At 47.6% G+C, this 14,401-nt stretch overlaps 4 protein-coding genes across 4 annotated transcripts; 2 read left to right on the top strand and 2 right to left on the bottom strand.

The window, feature by feature from the left end:
* Positions 1–984: 984 nt before the first annotated feature.
* On the top strand, positions 985–5,483 carry I302_101700 (uncharacterized protein; the record flags this gene model as incomplete). The annotated part of the gene is made up of 6 exons (XM_019187078.2): positions 985–1,641; positions 1,692–1,776; positions 1,831–3,793; positions 3,845–4,832; positions 4,985–5,340; positions 5,459–5,483. 6 exons carry the CDS (start codon positions 985–987, stop codon positions 5,481–5,483), a joined length of 4,074 nt encoding a protein of 1,357 aa, XP_019049956.2.
* A 691-nt stretch (positions 5,484–6,174) lies between these two features.
* On the bottom strand, positions 6,175–8,089 carry I302_101699 (uncharacterized protein; the record flags this gene model as incomplete). Its single annotated transcript, XM_019187077.1, has 10 exons — positions 6,175–6,273; positions 6,324–6,594; positions 6,671–6,740; positions 6,839–6,969; positions 7,036–7,121; positions 7,171–7,247; positions 7,327–7,428; positions 7,571–7,672; positions 7,744–7,881; positions 7,957–8,089. The coding sequence occupies 10 exons, from the start codon at positions 8,087–8,089 to the stop codon at positions 6,175–6,177; spliced, it is 1,209 nt and encodes a 402-aa protein (XP_019049955.1).
* An 802-nt stretch (positions 8,090–8,891) lies between these two features.
* On the top strand, positions 8,892–11,380 carry I302_101698 (uncharacterized protein; the record flags this gene model as incomplete). Its single annotated transcript, XM_019187076.1, has 4 exons — positions 8,892–10,098; positions 10,236–10,638; positions 10,786–10,912; positions 11,039–11,380. The coding sequence occupies 4 exons, from the start codon at positions 8,892–8,894 to the stop codon at positions 11,378–11,380; spliced, it is 2,079 nt and encodes a 692-aa protein (XP_019049954.1).
* Positions 11,381–11,878: 498 nt separating this feature from the next.
* On the bottom strand, positions 11,879–13,895 carry I302_101697 (uncharacterized protein; the record flags this gene model as incomplete). Its single annotated transcript, XM_019187075.1, has 5 exons — positions 11,879–12,743; positions 12,913–13,173; positions 13,385–13,542; positions 13,638–13,700; positions 13,800–13,895. The coding sequence occupies 5 exons, from the start codon at positions 13,893–13,895 to the stop codon at positions 11,879–11,881; spliced, it is 1,443 nt and encodes a 480-aa protein (XP_019049953.1).
* Positions 13,896–14,401: the final 506 nt, after the last annotated feature.

Here is a 14,401-nt window from a genome sequence, read left to right as displayed (position 1 = left end):
CGGCCAGACACACCCACACCCATACACTCAATCGCGTTTCATCTTGACCGTTGCTCTATACTATTGGACAATATCCCTGACTCAGCACGAGCACATCGCACATACCACTCATACCCATACCACTTCATACCACACTCTGTACAATCAACACGACAAACTGGCTCGTTACTCAACATCCTCTCCCTCACTCAACTACCGTTCACCCCTGTCACCGCTATAAGGATAAAACCAAGATTGGATCGAATTGTTTGTTTGTCTAACAGACACTCACTACTCGGTGGCAATTCCAATTTGGACCAACAAAGGGGAGAGGAGAGACCGACAAACCAACACCTAGAGAAGGAGGATACCATCTCGTCAAGGGCGTAGCAATAAGGGTAACAAAAGTGAGACGAAACAGGATACAGGATACCCAATCTGAGAAGCTGTGTTTGAATCCGAGTGAGTAACAAACATCTTTCGTTCTTCTTTCGTTATTCCACTCGTTGTCCTCTCTCATCACCCAGCTCTGTCGGTGTGTTCTATACACCACTACCAGTCCTATTGATCCAACTCACTTTACGTTCCTTTCACACCCCTTCCATCGTTTCTACCCAAGAGTGTGGGGTGTTTCTCTCACACATACTACTACTCCTTCTCCTGCTCTACCACACTTGTACCAACTCCACTTCGATCATCTACAATCTTTCAACCCTTGATCATCCCACTCTCGCATGGACCTTTTTCATCCGTATTAGTCGCTTAGTTGTTTAGTTGTTTGTTTCAAGCGGGGTCATCGGTCACTGTCATGTGCAATTAAACGAGAAATCCAGCACGAGCATCGAACGTCCCAAGCTGACCTATCTACTTTTCACTACTTGTTTACTGGTTTTTCGTGTCCTCATTTCACCACCTTCTTCATTCGACAATACCAGAGGACAGATTATTTCTTGATACCAACCAACCTCCCCTGATCACTTCATGACTTCTGTCCTATCGTATCCAATGGCCGACCCATTTGCGGCCAATCCTCAATACGCCTCCCCTTCGGGATATCAACATCCCCTTCCTCAACAGCAATCCCATTCTCGACCTCAACAACCTTATCGAGCTTCGACGGGACCCGGACAAATCATGGCTTCCACGGACGAGTTTGGATCGTATAGTCCTGGACACGCTCCTACGCCTGGTCCTTCTCAATCCACCTCCGCGGCGGCAGCAGCAAGGAATAGACAGTCTATGCCCATGCCTCTACCTGTCCCTGAACCCATCGCGTCCACCTCTCATGCTTACGCATCTTCCCATACCCACACTGCCCAATCCCAGCAACAACAACAGCAGTCTAGAGCGGCCAATCGTAGATCCCATAATCCCACCACTACCCTCGGCAATGCCTCGCCTCCCAAAGCTGAATACCTCACGGACGAATATGTCCTTCACCCCTCGGTATACGCGTACAAACAAGCTCATCCACGTCGGCCCATGATTGGTTTTGGACCCTATGTCTTGTTGCAAACGCTAGGAGAAGGTGAATTCGGTAAGGTCAAACTTGGTGTGCATACAGATTATGGTGTAGAAGTTGCCATCAAGTTGATCAGACGAGGTAGTTTGGATGATGAGGTCAGGGCGAGTAAAGTTGAACGGGAAATTGACGTGTTGAAGGTGAGTTGTGATTTAGGCGAGCGTGTATACTCAACTGACGCATCATGTAGACACTCAAACACCCCAACATTGTTCGCATGTTCGATGTGATAGATACTGAGAAGTATATTGGTATCGTTTTGGAATATGCTGGAGGTGAGTAAGCTCATGATCCTGTCCAATGGTCTGTGCTGATTGGTACAATTTCAGGTGGTGAATTGTTTGAGCACATTCTCGCAAACAGGTATTTGAAGGAGAAGGATGCTCAGAAACTGTTCGCTCAACTCATTTCCGGTGTCGATTACCTTCATCGTAAACATATTGTCCACCGAGATCTCAAGCTTGAAAACTTACTCCTCGACAAACATCGTAATATCATCATTACGGATTTCGGATTCGCCAATCGGTTCGATCACGCTCAAGACGACTTGATGGCGACGAGTTGTGGTAGTCCGTGTTATGCTGCTCCCGAATTGGTTGTCTCTGAAGGTCTTTACGTTGGATCTGCCGTCGATATCTGGTCTTGTGGTGTCATCCTCTACGCCATGTTGTCAGGTTATCTACCTTACGATGACGATCCTCAAAATCCTGATGGAGACAACATCAACCTGCTTTACAAGTACATCATGAACACCAAGCTCAACTTCCCTGATCACATGTCCCCGCTCGCTAAATCCCTACTCCAAATTATGCTCGTCCCTCTACCCGAACATCGATGTACCATCACTCAGATAATGGAACATCCTTGGCTTGCTGGCTATCGAGATATGTTCGTACGATCGGTCGAAGAGCACGAGTATGTCTTCCAAGAGGCCATGTACAGGAAGAGTCAACAAGCCAAGAGGGAACTGTCAGAAAGAAAGAGGATACAAGCTGAAGCTAAGGAAGCCAAAGCGATGATGCAACGATCACAAAGTAGTGTACCAGGTTCATCTGTCACTGCTAGTATGCTCGATTACCAACGGCGCCGAGAACAACGACATCACTCAGCTTTACCTACCACTTCGACGATGCCTGAATACCTCAGCAATGCTGGACATCGAACACCTCCTCACGAAGCTCGACACGTCACTCCCGCTCCTTTACCTGCACCAACTCATACTCAATTACTTCCCGAGGCCACCATGGTCGTCTCTCCCGCAAGTATGCCTACGCCGACCATGCCAACCCTATCGACACCATCACCTTCTGATTCTCCTCCAAGGCATGTGGCGGCTCCCGCGGTTGACACTCCTACGGAATCCGTTGCAGCTGCATCGGTCATGGCTGTGGAGAACGAGTCACTCGCTACTCCCATTGTTACCCCTCCTATTGAGACCGATACCAAGTCCAGACCTCCCATGTCATCCAACAAGAACCGACACACCATACAGGTCGAATACGATGGTGAGGCCTCATACGAGAGGATGCAAGAAGCGATGCAAGCGAAAGAGAAGGGTAAGGTGGTGGAAGAAGCTGATGCCAAGTCTGAGCATCTCGCCCCCGTCATGGCTGATGTCAGGCATGGCGGTACAAGCGATGTGGAGATGGAATCTGGTTCATCCGATAATGAACATGCTCGACCTGAAACCTCCGAATCGGTCCAAGAGGAAACACCTGAAGCTACTCCCGTGCTCATTACTCCCGTCACTACTTCACCCATACCTGATATCAAGGAAGAAGTGGTCGAAGTGCCCACTGTCCCTAGTACACCGTCGAGAAAGACTATCGCTGCTGCCTCACCACCGTCGCCTTCTACGCCTCGAGCATCCACCGCTGTCAGACCTGAAACGATCATCGCCACTCCCCGGGCTGAACGAGCCGCCCCGCCTACTCCCAAAGCTTCTTTGGCTATTGAAAGGAAACGACACGACTCCATGCCTCCTGCTCTATCTGGTTCTACCGTTCCTGCACCTAGAAATCCTGATCTCAAATCTTCTGGTCTACCCAAACCACCCAAGAGGGAGAGATATAGAAAGGGTATGTCGCTCGATAAGTTCGGTCTGGCCAAACTTCTCGGTCAAGCTTCTCACACCAACGACGAGAACCGAAATGCCCCACCAAGTGCGAGTGCTTCTGCTGTTGCTCTCCAATCTGGTCGTGCCAAAAGAGCTTCCATGTCTCTTTCGAGACCTGGTACGGCCGATGCCGAGAAGAAGTCTAGAAGGAAGACCTTGCAACTCATGGTCAACAGGTGAGCTGACTTGAGAATGAGCAATCTGACAGAAGCTGACATGCATGATAGGTCGAATTCTCGAGATGACCGAGCCCCTCAGACCCCTATCACTCCTGCTACCCCGCTGACCGCTCGAGATATGAACCCTCAAGCACCCACCTCCAAACCCACATCACCTCCTGTGGTCATTGAACGAGATGGTATTCAACCTTCGGCCTCTCCTCGACCTGATCAATCCTCACCTTCCATCGTCACCGTCGATGCATTTGCAGCTCAACAGGCGTCGTCACCTCCACACAAGACCGCTTCCAGCAAAGCAGCCAAGAAAGTCATGGATTGGTTCAGGCGTAAATCGCTCGCTAAAGATACGCTCGTCAACCTGAAATCGGCAGGTGTGAAATCTGATTCTCAATCTTCGTTCGTCAGAGTATCACCTGCCAGACCCCGAGTAGGCGGATCAACTGCCAATCTCGCCATGTCCTCTGTTAGCAGCATCGGTCATACCCAGGAAGGACCAGCCGTAACTGTATCTGAAGAGCCAGATGACGTTCAACCTGAATCTGCTACTTTACCCAAACCCACCACTATCACTGCCGCTGAACCGGCCCAGATCCCCCTCGGCGAAGCAGTCAACAAAACGAATGTCCAATCCACTTCCGACCTATTATCCCCCACGTCAGCCAGGGTACCTACACCCGAAAGATCGAAATCTCACAGAGTATCTCCCTCGGCGTCTCAAACTTCCACCTCGGGATTAGGTAAGAACGTCATCTCGACGAGACCCAGAGCAGGCTCAGAAGATATAAAGATGAGAGTACATACTGGTTTGGTAGACCAGTCGGCACTGTCGTCGAAACCTCCTAAGGAGGTTATGGCTGAGGTACTTAAGGTGCTTCAGGAGATGGGTATGGATATCAAGCGGGAGAATGAGTTTAGACTGAGATGTACGAGGGTGAGACGACGAAAGGCTGGGGCAACGACGGCGCTGGGGAGTGTGATGAGTGTTGGGTCAGGGATGAGTCCGTTTACTTTGATGGGAACGGCTAGTACCATTAAGGTGGGTACTTTGTTTCTTCTTTGGTGTTGTCTCCATTCCCCCCTCTGGTCGAATAAACCCATCTACACTCTATATGTTTATCATATGTCCTTCGCTTCTTGCGTTGTGGGAAGTCTTTGATATCAGAGCTGATGCTAGGCCCATGACCACAGACCGATTCTCGAGGCCTCCCCTTACCTATGTCACCCTCCTCTGGCGGTTTATCTAGTGGTTTGAAAGGGATGTTACTCCGACGAGGATCGTCCTACTCCTCACAAGCTCATCTACCCCGAAGCGACTCTGAGATTTTCAGCTCACCCTCCATGAGCAATACCCCGGTCTTACCCTCTACTGAGAAGATGCCCTCCGAGCCGCTTTATGGAGAACATTCGGTGGATTCGGGAGACGAAGTGAAGTTTGTGATTGAGTTGTGTCGAATCAAGAATCTCCCGGGGCTATATCTCTTAAATATTAAGAGACTTAGGGGGAGCGTTTGGTCGTTTAAGTTTATTTATCAGACTGTTTTAGAGTGAGTGGTGGTTTCTTTCGTGGTCGTTGTGTCTTGCATCACATCCAAATTAGGAGTCACCCGATTACGTGTGGGATAAACAGGAGAACGATAGGCTGATGTTTGATATTGGGGATAGACGAACTTCTACACTTACTCATTAGATATACCACATTCCCCACTATTTCTCACAGTTCGTCAATAAATCATATAGTGTGAGTTGATTGCTTCCCCTCTCTACTTCACTAGATATGATCGATGACTAATCAGGTTAGTGCAACAGACATACTTCTCTCCCCATATTTCAGATTTCCTCTACCCACATTTCGCAATTTCATACTGTCTGTTTCTTCCACATCATCAATCCATCCATCCATAATATTTTATTCCATTCATCCATGTTGATATATTACCTTTCTCATCATTCCATTCCATTCAGAACCCCAAACCTATCATACAATATATGGACTTTAATTTTTTACTCAATATACACGGATTCGGTCTCTTCATTTCTTATTTCTTATGCCTTTGTTTCATAAACATACTCTTAGTTAGCTTAGTCACATTAGGTAGGATATGGTATGATGGTTTGATTTTCATTAGCAGTAGTAGTAGGTAGTCATGTATCATCTTCCTTATGGTTTTGTCTAGTCTTCTTTCGCCTGAACTTGAAGTAAAGTGTGAGTTCACAGATGGTTGATCATACCGACACTCCTTCATGAGACACACAACACAGATGTACGAACTGCGTCTGAATTGTGTTTACTGAACGATTGCAAGGTTCACATTGCTACTGCATGTCTATATCTTATGCAACAGGACAAAAACAACGTTCATCACGTATGAAGGACCTAATCACTCCTCTTTCCGCTTCGACTCTCTCTCCATGGCCAATCTCTGCGCGGCATCGGGTCTGGGTCCATACTCGACCATCGCGTGATCTGCACCTGCCACCTGCGATATGGATCAGCCTGATATATTTGGTTGGTAAGTGGTACACTCACCCGCTGGATCAAATCCCTCATCCAACTAGGAACCACCCCCACACAATCATTTATAATCCTAGCGAGGTTGGTGTAGAACGGTAATCTGATGATTGCCGATTCTCTCGAATCTAAATTATCAATGATGAGCTTGACTACCTGGTGGGATTGTAAGGGAGGACAAAAGAAATTGAATAGCTTGGAAGTGGGGAGGACGGTTTTGGAGAATAGGGCGGTAGATTGTATGAAAGATGGGAGGAGGAGGGTGGTGCGGATGTTGGGGGTTTTGTAGCTACGAATGAGTATGGTGAGCTTTGAAAAGTGATTTTTCTGGAACCTGACGATGGCTGAGAGTTATGCTGACTTACCGATTATCCAGCTCGAATCGCAGACTCTGGTTTAGACTTATCAGCGCTGCTTTGCTGGCGCAGTAGTCGGCTGTGACACATTCATTCGAGGTTAGCTCTACTCTTTCAAACACAAAGGTTTGGTCAGACGAGTAGATGGAGCGTATGAGAATGAAAACATATTCTCACTCATTTGCGCAGCTCCGACCACACCCATAACGCTGGACATGGTAACTATATGACCATGATTTCGTCTCAATAGAGAAGGCAAGAAAGCCTTGAGTATCCAAAAATGGGCGAGGGTGTTGGATCCGAACGTACTTGATCAGACCTCAGTCAGCCTGAATCGTCGTGAGGTTCGTTGTATAACGTTCGATATGACTTACTCGACGATATCTTCCTCCGTGAGATCAAGCAGTAATTTGCCCTTTACCACCCCCGCATTATTCACTATGATCGTTGGATCTCCCACCTACTCTCATCAGCTCCAAGGCCGAATCGTAAGGAGTTGACGGACTCACCTCTTCCCTTACTTTCTCAGCGACAGCTTCGACGGACTTGTAATTTGATACATCGCATATATAGGTGTATATGTTTTCTAGATACATGTTCATTTCATTTCAGCTTATCTCGACATTACCAACCCCCTCCCGCAGATGGCGAGGATGAGTACGCACCGTTCTCTGTCTCGAACTTTGGAGGGTCTTTCGTAAGTACTACCACTGGGACGTTCCGCATTGCCAGCGTCTCAGCTAGGAGGGCGCCTATGCCTGATCCTCCTGTATGACAAGAGCACAGTTAGCTGAATGTTTCGAGTTGCTCATCTAATCGAGAGTAAGAGATGGAATGCTCATTTTATGGACAGAACATGCAGCAAGGGAAAGGATGATGATTGGACGTGGTTGGAAAAACCCAGCTCACCCCCTGTTATCAACACAATCTGTTCATCCCATCTCAACTTCTCCGGAGCAAATAACCATGTCCCACCCGATCTGTATACCCTGTCGATATGGTTCCATACGGCTATGTATCGTACAGTCCGACATTATCAGCTGAGCAGTCGGGCTTACATAGGAAGTCCACAGCTGACTCACCGACCAGGCAGATCAGACATGTCCAGAGGCATGATATGATGAATGCCGGATGGGTCGAATGGGTCTGGGACAGGAAGGTGATTGGTAGGAAGATTACGAAAAAGGGTGAGAGGATGGTTGCGAATAGGACTTTGATGACTGGATATGTCATGTTGGTTAGTGTCTGAATGTGCGATCACTTTGCAGATAGGAAGCGATTAGAGGGTTACTCACCAACATCAATATCAAAGTTATCGAATACTAGGTGAGGTTCTCTGCTATCTAGTGAAGCTGGATGGGTCTCCTTCACTTTCTCGTTCTCAGCTTGATGATGGTTTGGGAGTCCAGTATTGTTGCCCTTGACCATGTTATCTTACTGATAGTTTTGGCGATTGAGTATCCGGTTGGGGTGTGGAAAGGAACGTTGGATAGACCGGGAGAAGGGGATGAAAGAGATGAGGCAGGAAGGATAATCTTGGTTATATGTTCATGTTGACGATAAGTGTGTAGCTCGCCTTGCCTACTTGTGTTGTCGTCGGGTGATTCAGTTGCCTAGTGACGAGCTGAAGCAGTAGCAGTCGTCAAGCTATATCTTCATCTTCATCTTCATCGATCAGACCCGCACAGACAGACATGAGGTTACTCGACTAAGTTACAGTACCAAAATCATTCACCATTCACCTCCACTTTGATTCCACTCTAATCACCAATACAAATCAAGTTGTAATCGGAGGTATATGGTCCGTTATTGTCTAATACCCTGAAGTCTAATTGGCATTAGCCTGTGAAATTAAGGTTTATTTGGTTCATTCCATTTTGGCCCTGACAGAGAAGAAAGTGTTCGCGTCTACTCGCAGCATGTTCCAATGTTTTTGATATGACCCTCTATCGTACTCGTACCAATTCAACATCATTGAATACATTGCCTGAGCACTTCATTTCGGACTTGTCCAGCAACAGCGATACTCACCTGCACCCACATCGATACCGTTCTCCCTCGACGCGCTCACGAAACCAACGAGGAAAATAGCTGGCTCTCCGGTCCAACGGGTCATCTCGTCGTGATGGACCAGTATAATCCCCCATCAAGCTCGACGAACAGCGGGGAATCATCTCATCTACGCGTAACCAAGCGACGACGGCGTCGTGTCTCTCCTTCCTGCCCCACCATGTCCTCCGAACAACAGTCACACACTCGCCCCTCGTCCCTCGACCGCCAACCTCTTTCCTCCACATCCACATTTCTCATACTCACCTTCCTCTGCACCCTCCTCCTACCCCTCGTATCCGCCGCCCCACCATGTGTCAGATTCGCAGACTACGACTCGATCAACCAGATGTTCATAGATGGTGGACCGGGTACCAAAGTCTTCCTATGTCCCAACAAGCTATACCGTCTGTCCGGCACTATAGTATTCACCGCGGCGGACCAGGAACTGGCGACCTACGGATATCCCACTGGATCTGAGAGGGCCATATTGAGGGTAGAAGGGAAACAGACCTCGACGGTAGTACAGGGGGATTGTCGGAGATGTGCTAGAGTGGGAGTGCGAAGTCTGATTATAGATGGGAATAGGAAGAAGCTCGGCAGGATAAAGAACATGGACGATGCGGCTGGTTTAGTCATATTGGGTGGGAACGAGGGTCAATCAATCAAGCATTGCTGGATCAAGAATCCCCGGGGCTTCACAGCAGTACATATTAGAGAGGGGGATAAGTTACAGTGTACTGGGGCTGTCATCGATAAGAATGAGATTGGTCCTGTCGGAGAAGAATATGATCCAGAACTAGATGGGGAGGACCCGGAGATGTCACCCCTTGGTCGACCATTGGCGGACGGTCTATCAATAGCGTGCAGAGATTCGTTCGTACGGGATAATACATTCTACGATAATACCGACGCATCCATCGTCATATATTGTTCGCCTGGTACTTTGGTCTTAGCAAATCATATCACGGCGAGGTCCCTTTCTTCGATGGCGGGTATACTCCTAGTGGACCAAACCCCTTTCGATGGGGATTACACCGGAGTAACAGTCAAGCAAAATATCATCGATGCTGCCTCGCGATCCATCAGGGTGGGTATCGGAATAGGTTCGACAGTTTGGTCGGACGATACGGAGACCATCCTCAAAGGTGGAAGCGTACTGAATAATGGTCTGAAGGGACGGTATATGGGATACGGGATTGCAGCGGCTGGTTTGGAGGGTTTTAAAGTGAAGGGAAATTGGGATGAGGCTCAGCATCAGGGTCAGAGGTCTGCTAGGTGTTTTGACGAGCCGGTCAATCCTGATCCGATGGCGTTCTTGTATAATCTCGAGACGATAAAGGATTCGGAGTTTCAGTCGGGGTTCAAGGACCATGATTTCCAGTATGGTGAGTAGCCCCACACCGAGGTATTACATTCTTCTAGCTTGAAACACATTGATTTTACTATCTATCTAGACTGCATATTCTGGCACGGGCAATCGACCGGAGGAAGGCATGCTGACTATTTCCTGATACAATCGCAGTCGTTTGTATCGACGGGCTATACGATAATTCCAATCCACCCAAACATGACCTCCCACCCCTTCCCCACGATCTAGAAAATGAAGAGGCCAAAGAACAACACCTACCCCCGAAAAAAGAACAGGTTCAACCCAAGAAGAAAGATTCAGCTGATGCCAAAGAACAATCGGAAGAGGAGGAGGAGGAGGACAAATCTCCAGAAACGCCTGGACCAAGCACAGATGGGTTCTCAACTGGATCAGAGGTGATGGATGATATTCTTGAGCATTCGCAGCAGAGGATGTTAGAGGCCATAGATCATTTGCATAGGAGGGTGGATGTTTTGGCTAGTAATGTTGCTCAGGCGGATAAGGGGAAGAGTAAGAAGTCGGAGAGTGTGGGTGAGAGCTTGGATCCTGCTATCTCGTGAGTATCGTCTATCCATCAATTCTCGATAAAGAGGGGGTTGGGAGATGAGCAAATACCAAATTACGTGTTTGCTGGGAGTCTGCTATATCGTTTATGGTGTATGGCATTGAAGCTAATCCGGTGTTCCTGTACGTTTGTGCTTAGGACACATCTTGAAAAGTTACAGCGACGCGTAGAACACCTCGAAACCTCTCAGAAGAATTTACTCGATTCTGCTATAGCCATGAGATCGTCCGTCCAGTCATGGGATCAGGAAATGGCCACGATAGGCGTGAGTTGAGTCTGATTTCGTATCTGCCTATATCATAGGCCGTCCCTTCTACCGTTTTGACCACTCTATCCCCCCAAAACCACCATTATATAAAGGTCACGATGCTGATGTTTAGAGGATATTTAGGAATGGCAATACGACATCCTCCTAGACGTCCGACACAAGCTCGACCTTCATTCTTCTCATGCCGACATCGAATCGGGTTTCAACCCAAGTATGGGAGAGCGGGATGGGGAGATACTGAATGAAATCAATTCGCCAAGGGTGGATCATACCCACCCGTCTATCGACCGAGAAAATATAAGAGATCTATCGAATAAACAGAGGTTGAAATCGGAGCAAGGGGATGGGAAAGAGGGATGGGGTTGGTGGATTAAAGTATTGGTTCTGCAGTGTATAGTAGCGGTAGGAGTATGGTTGGCGAGGGGTTGGTGGAGACGGAGGAGGGTTCATGGGAAGATTTTATAGATACATGATAGAGATGGACAATGAAGATGAAGTATTAGTTCAAGATTTGATATATCTTGGGGATCAACGTACATCCTCCTGTCAGATATTGTACATTCGTGACCGGAGTACGTGTATGATCGGAAGAGAGTCAAGATCGATTACTGTAGATGCAAAATACAGTGTCGTGAAGATGAGTGATAAGAGATGAAGCGATATTGCCGAATCGTCGTTTCGTATACGATCTGATGATAGAGTTGATCTTGTATTTATATCTGCGCTTATGGAGTATACATCATACCATACAACATTATGATACATATGGGAATGACGGAGATGAGACTTTGCCTCAGGAGGAATGACACTAGATACTGCTAAGACTGATTTCCTTCTCTTCTCCTCCTCGAGGTGGTCCATTTCCACGATCGGATCGACGATCCTACCTCAGCAAATGGTATTTGTCCCACCGTTCCGTCCGTACAGAACAGAACATCCACCAGACAAGTCTAGTTCGATCCACTATATCCTCACACTAGTCTTCCTCCTCATTCCACCCAGAGGTAATCCCCCCACCGACTCCCCATTCCCACCCCCATTCACCTCCTTCTCCAACAAATCCCCGTTCCTCAACCTCCCCTCCCTCCTTATATCCGGCTGTTCCTCCATCAACTCACCCTCATCCTTCTCCTCCGACGCCAAGAATCCCATCAAATCACTAGGTATCTCCTGCATCTGGACACTAGGTGCTCCTCCCAAATACCGTAGTTTCTCCCTAATCGTCATTCTAATCCTCTCAAGACTTTGTCTTGTATTTAGATTCTGGATTCGACCGGTAAGTGGAGGATGAAGATGATAATCCGGACCGAAAAATTCCGTGTAGTTCGTTTCTGGCAGATCATTATCGAGGTTCAAACCTAGACATACACCCGTTTCGTAGGCCCAACATCTCGCTACGCTACTTTGTCTGTACCCGCCTCCTCCCAGGACCAATAATGGGAGATTAAAACTTTTGATAAATCTTACGCATTCACCATGAGCCGCTATTGACAGATTGAATGTCCCGAGCCTATCACATCCCAGGGAATCGGCCCCGCATTGAAGGACGATGGAGGACGGTCTGAAAGTGGTTATGGTAGGTTCCATTACTGATTTGAAGAGGGATATGTAAGATTCGTCGTCTATCCCATCTTGCAGAGGAACATTCAAAGAAAAGTATTTGCCAAGGTCTGAACCTATTTCTGAGAGGTTGCCTGTTCCTGGGAAGAAGTCTGCTGAGTATTTGTGGAATGAAACTGTTAGGACACGGTTGGAGAGGTAGAAGGCTTCTTGCACGCCGTCGCCGTGGTGGATGTCTATGTCTATGTAGAGGACTCGGGGCTGGTATCTGGGGTGGGGTGTGGAAGGGTAGATATAGTATAGTACAGTATCGTATGTACAGTAAAGACAGTCAGTTGAGGGAGAGCGAAAGGGAGAGAGATGGTGTGAAGTAGAAAAGAGGAATTGATAGTATTAGCTTATCGAGCTGACTAGGAAGAAGAGACGCAACAACCCACCTAAGCAATTCCAATATACCCAAAACAATATCATTCACATAACAGAACCCGCTCGCCTCCCCCTTTTTCGCATGATGTAGCCCCCCACTCCAATTTATAGCTATATCCGCTGAATCGCTGGACAACTTCCTGGCTGCTGCTAAGGATGCTCCAGCGTATTGCTGGCAGAATGAAAAGAGGTCGTAGAAGATTGGACAGTCATCGCCTACGTTGAATTTCGTCCAGTCTTTGGTTAGGTTTTGGGCGTTTTTGGGAGTTACCCTATGTTCATGAGCGGTTAGCATTGCATCATTTGTTTGTTATGAGCCATGTTCTCCTGGGTAGGATCCCATCTAGCCAGTGATGTCGCGCAAACCATATGCAATAGCCTTTCAAGTCAGATCATCGAGAGTCTAGGACACCCATAATACATTGATAACTCTTTCATCCAACCTCACAACCTTGACTGCCATTAACAGAATTTTCCACTCACCTCTTCAGGAAATCCACATAATCCGAATCATGGAACTCCAACAACTCCTGCTCCGTAGCTTTCCTCGGAGCGTGCATCGTCATCTTCTCATGTAGCTTGTATCCCAGTACGAGTTGGTTGGTAAGTTCCATACGGTGTGGTCTCATCGGATGACGTTCCTATACAATCACATGAACCATGTTAGCTATATCATTCACTTCTATCAGACGTGCTGATTGGAGCTAAAAATGAGAGGCGCATGACCGAGACATACCCCATAATGATAATTTCCTACATTCTTGGGGTGGTAATACGCTACCCTCGGAGCAGAGTGGGGCTGAGTCAATACAACATATTAGCTGGTAATTCTTATACTGTATCATTTGATCAAAGGAGAGGGACTGGTGTCAGTCCTAAGAGGAGGACGTGGACCCACCCCTACGATCCCATCCTCCTGCTGGGGGATACTGGCACTCCGCCGATCAAAGAAGAACGGGCTCTCTGAGAATGTCGGGTAGTCTGTGAGAGTCATGGTGTTGACTCGTTAAAGGGAAGAAATAGTGAGGTCGAGTCGGTTTGGAAGCGAGAGGCGGAGACACCCGGATTTGATAATATGATCCTTCTCGTTCAGTCGTGGCCTGCCTCGTCGTTGGTTGCTGTTATTGTCACTGTATCTGAGGAGTCAGATGTAAGATGAGATGGGAATGGATGATACAGTACAGCAAGAAGAAACGAACGAAGCAACCAGTTGGTCTAACTTGTGTTTGCCACCTGATTTACCTCGAATTTCGAATTTCAGGGGTTGGTTCAAGACCCGCCGATTACGAAATATCCTAATCTTGTGCGTCTCTAGCCTTGAGTAATTACAAATGAATCGTAATCGGTTGTTTGTGACTGGATTCCCGGTTACTCGGAAATGTAAGACTGCTCATGTTCAGGTTGATATCCTCCCTCCTTGCCTTGGTCGATCACTACAGACGATAGACACTAGCAGACAATATATATCTGCACCTCGCTTATTGGCCAACACCCACCTCA

This window comes from Kwoniella bestiolae, chromosome 1 (assembly GCF_000512585.2).
Source record: "Kwoniella bestiolae CBS 10118 chromosome 1, complete sequence".
NCBI classification, from domain to species: Eukaryota; Fungi; Basidiomycota; class Tremellomycetes; order Tremellales; family Cryptococcaceae; genus Kwoniella; species Kwoniella bestiolae.
This window is presented reverse-complemented; position numbering and strand designations above follow the sequence as displayed.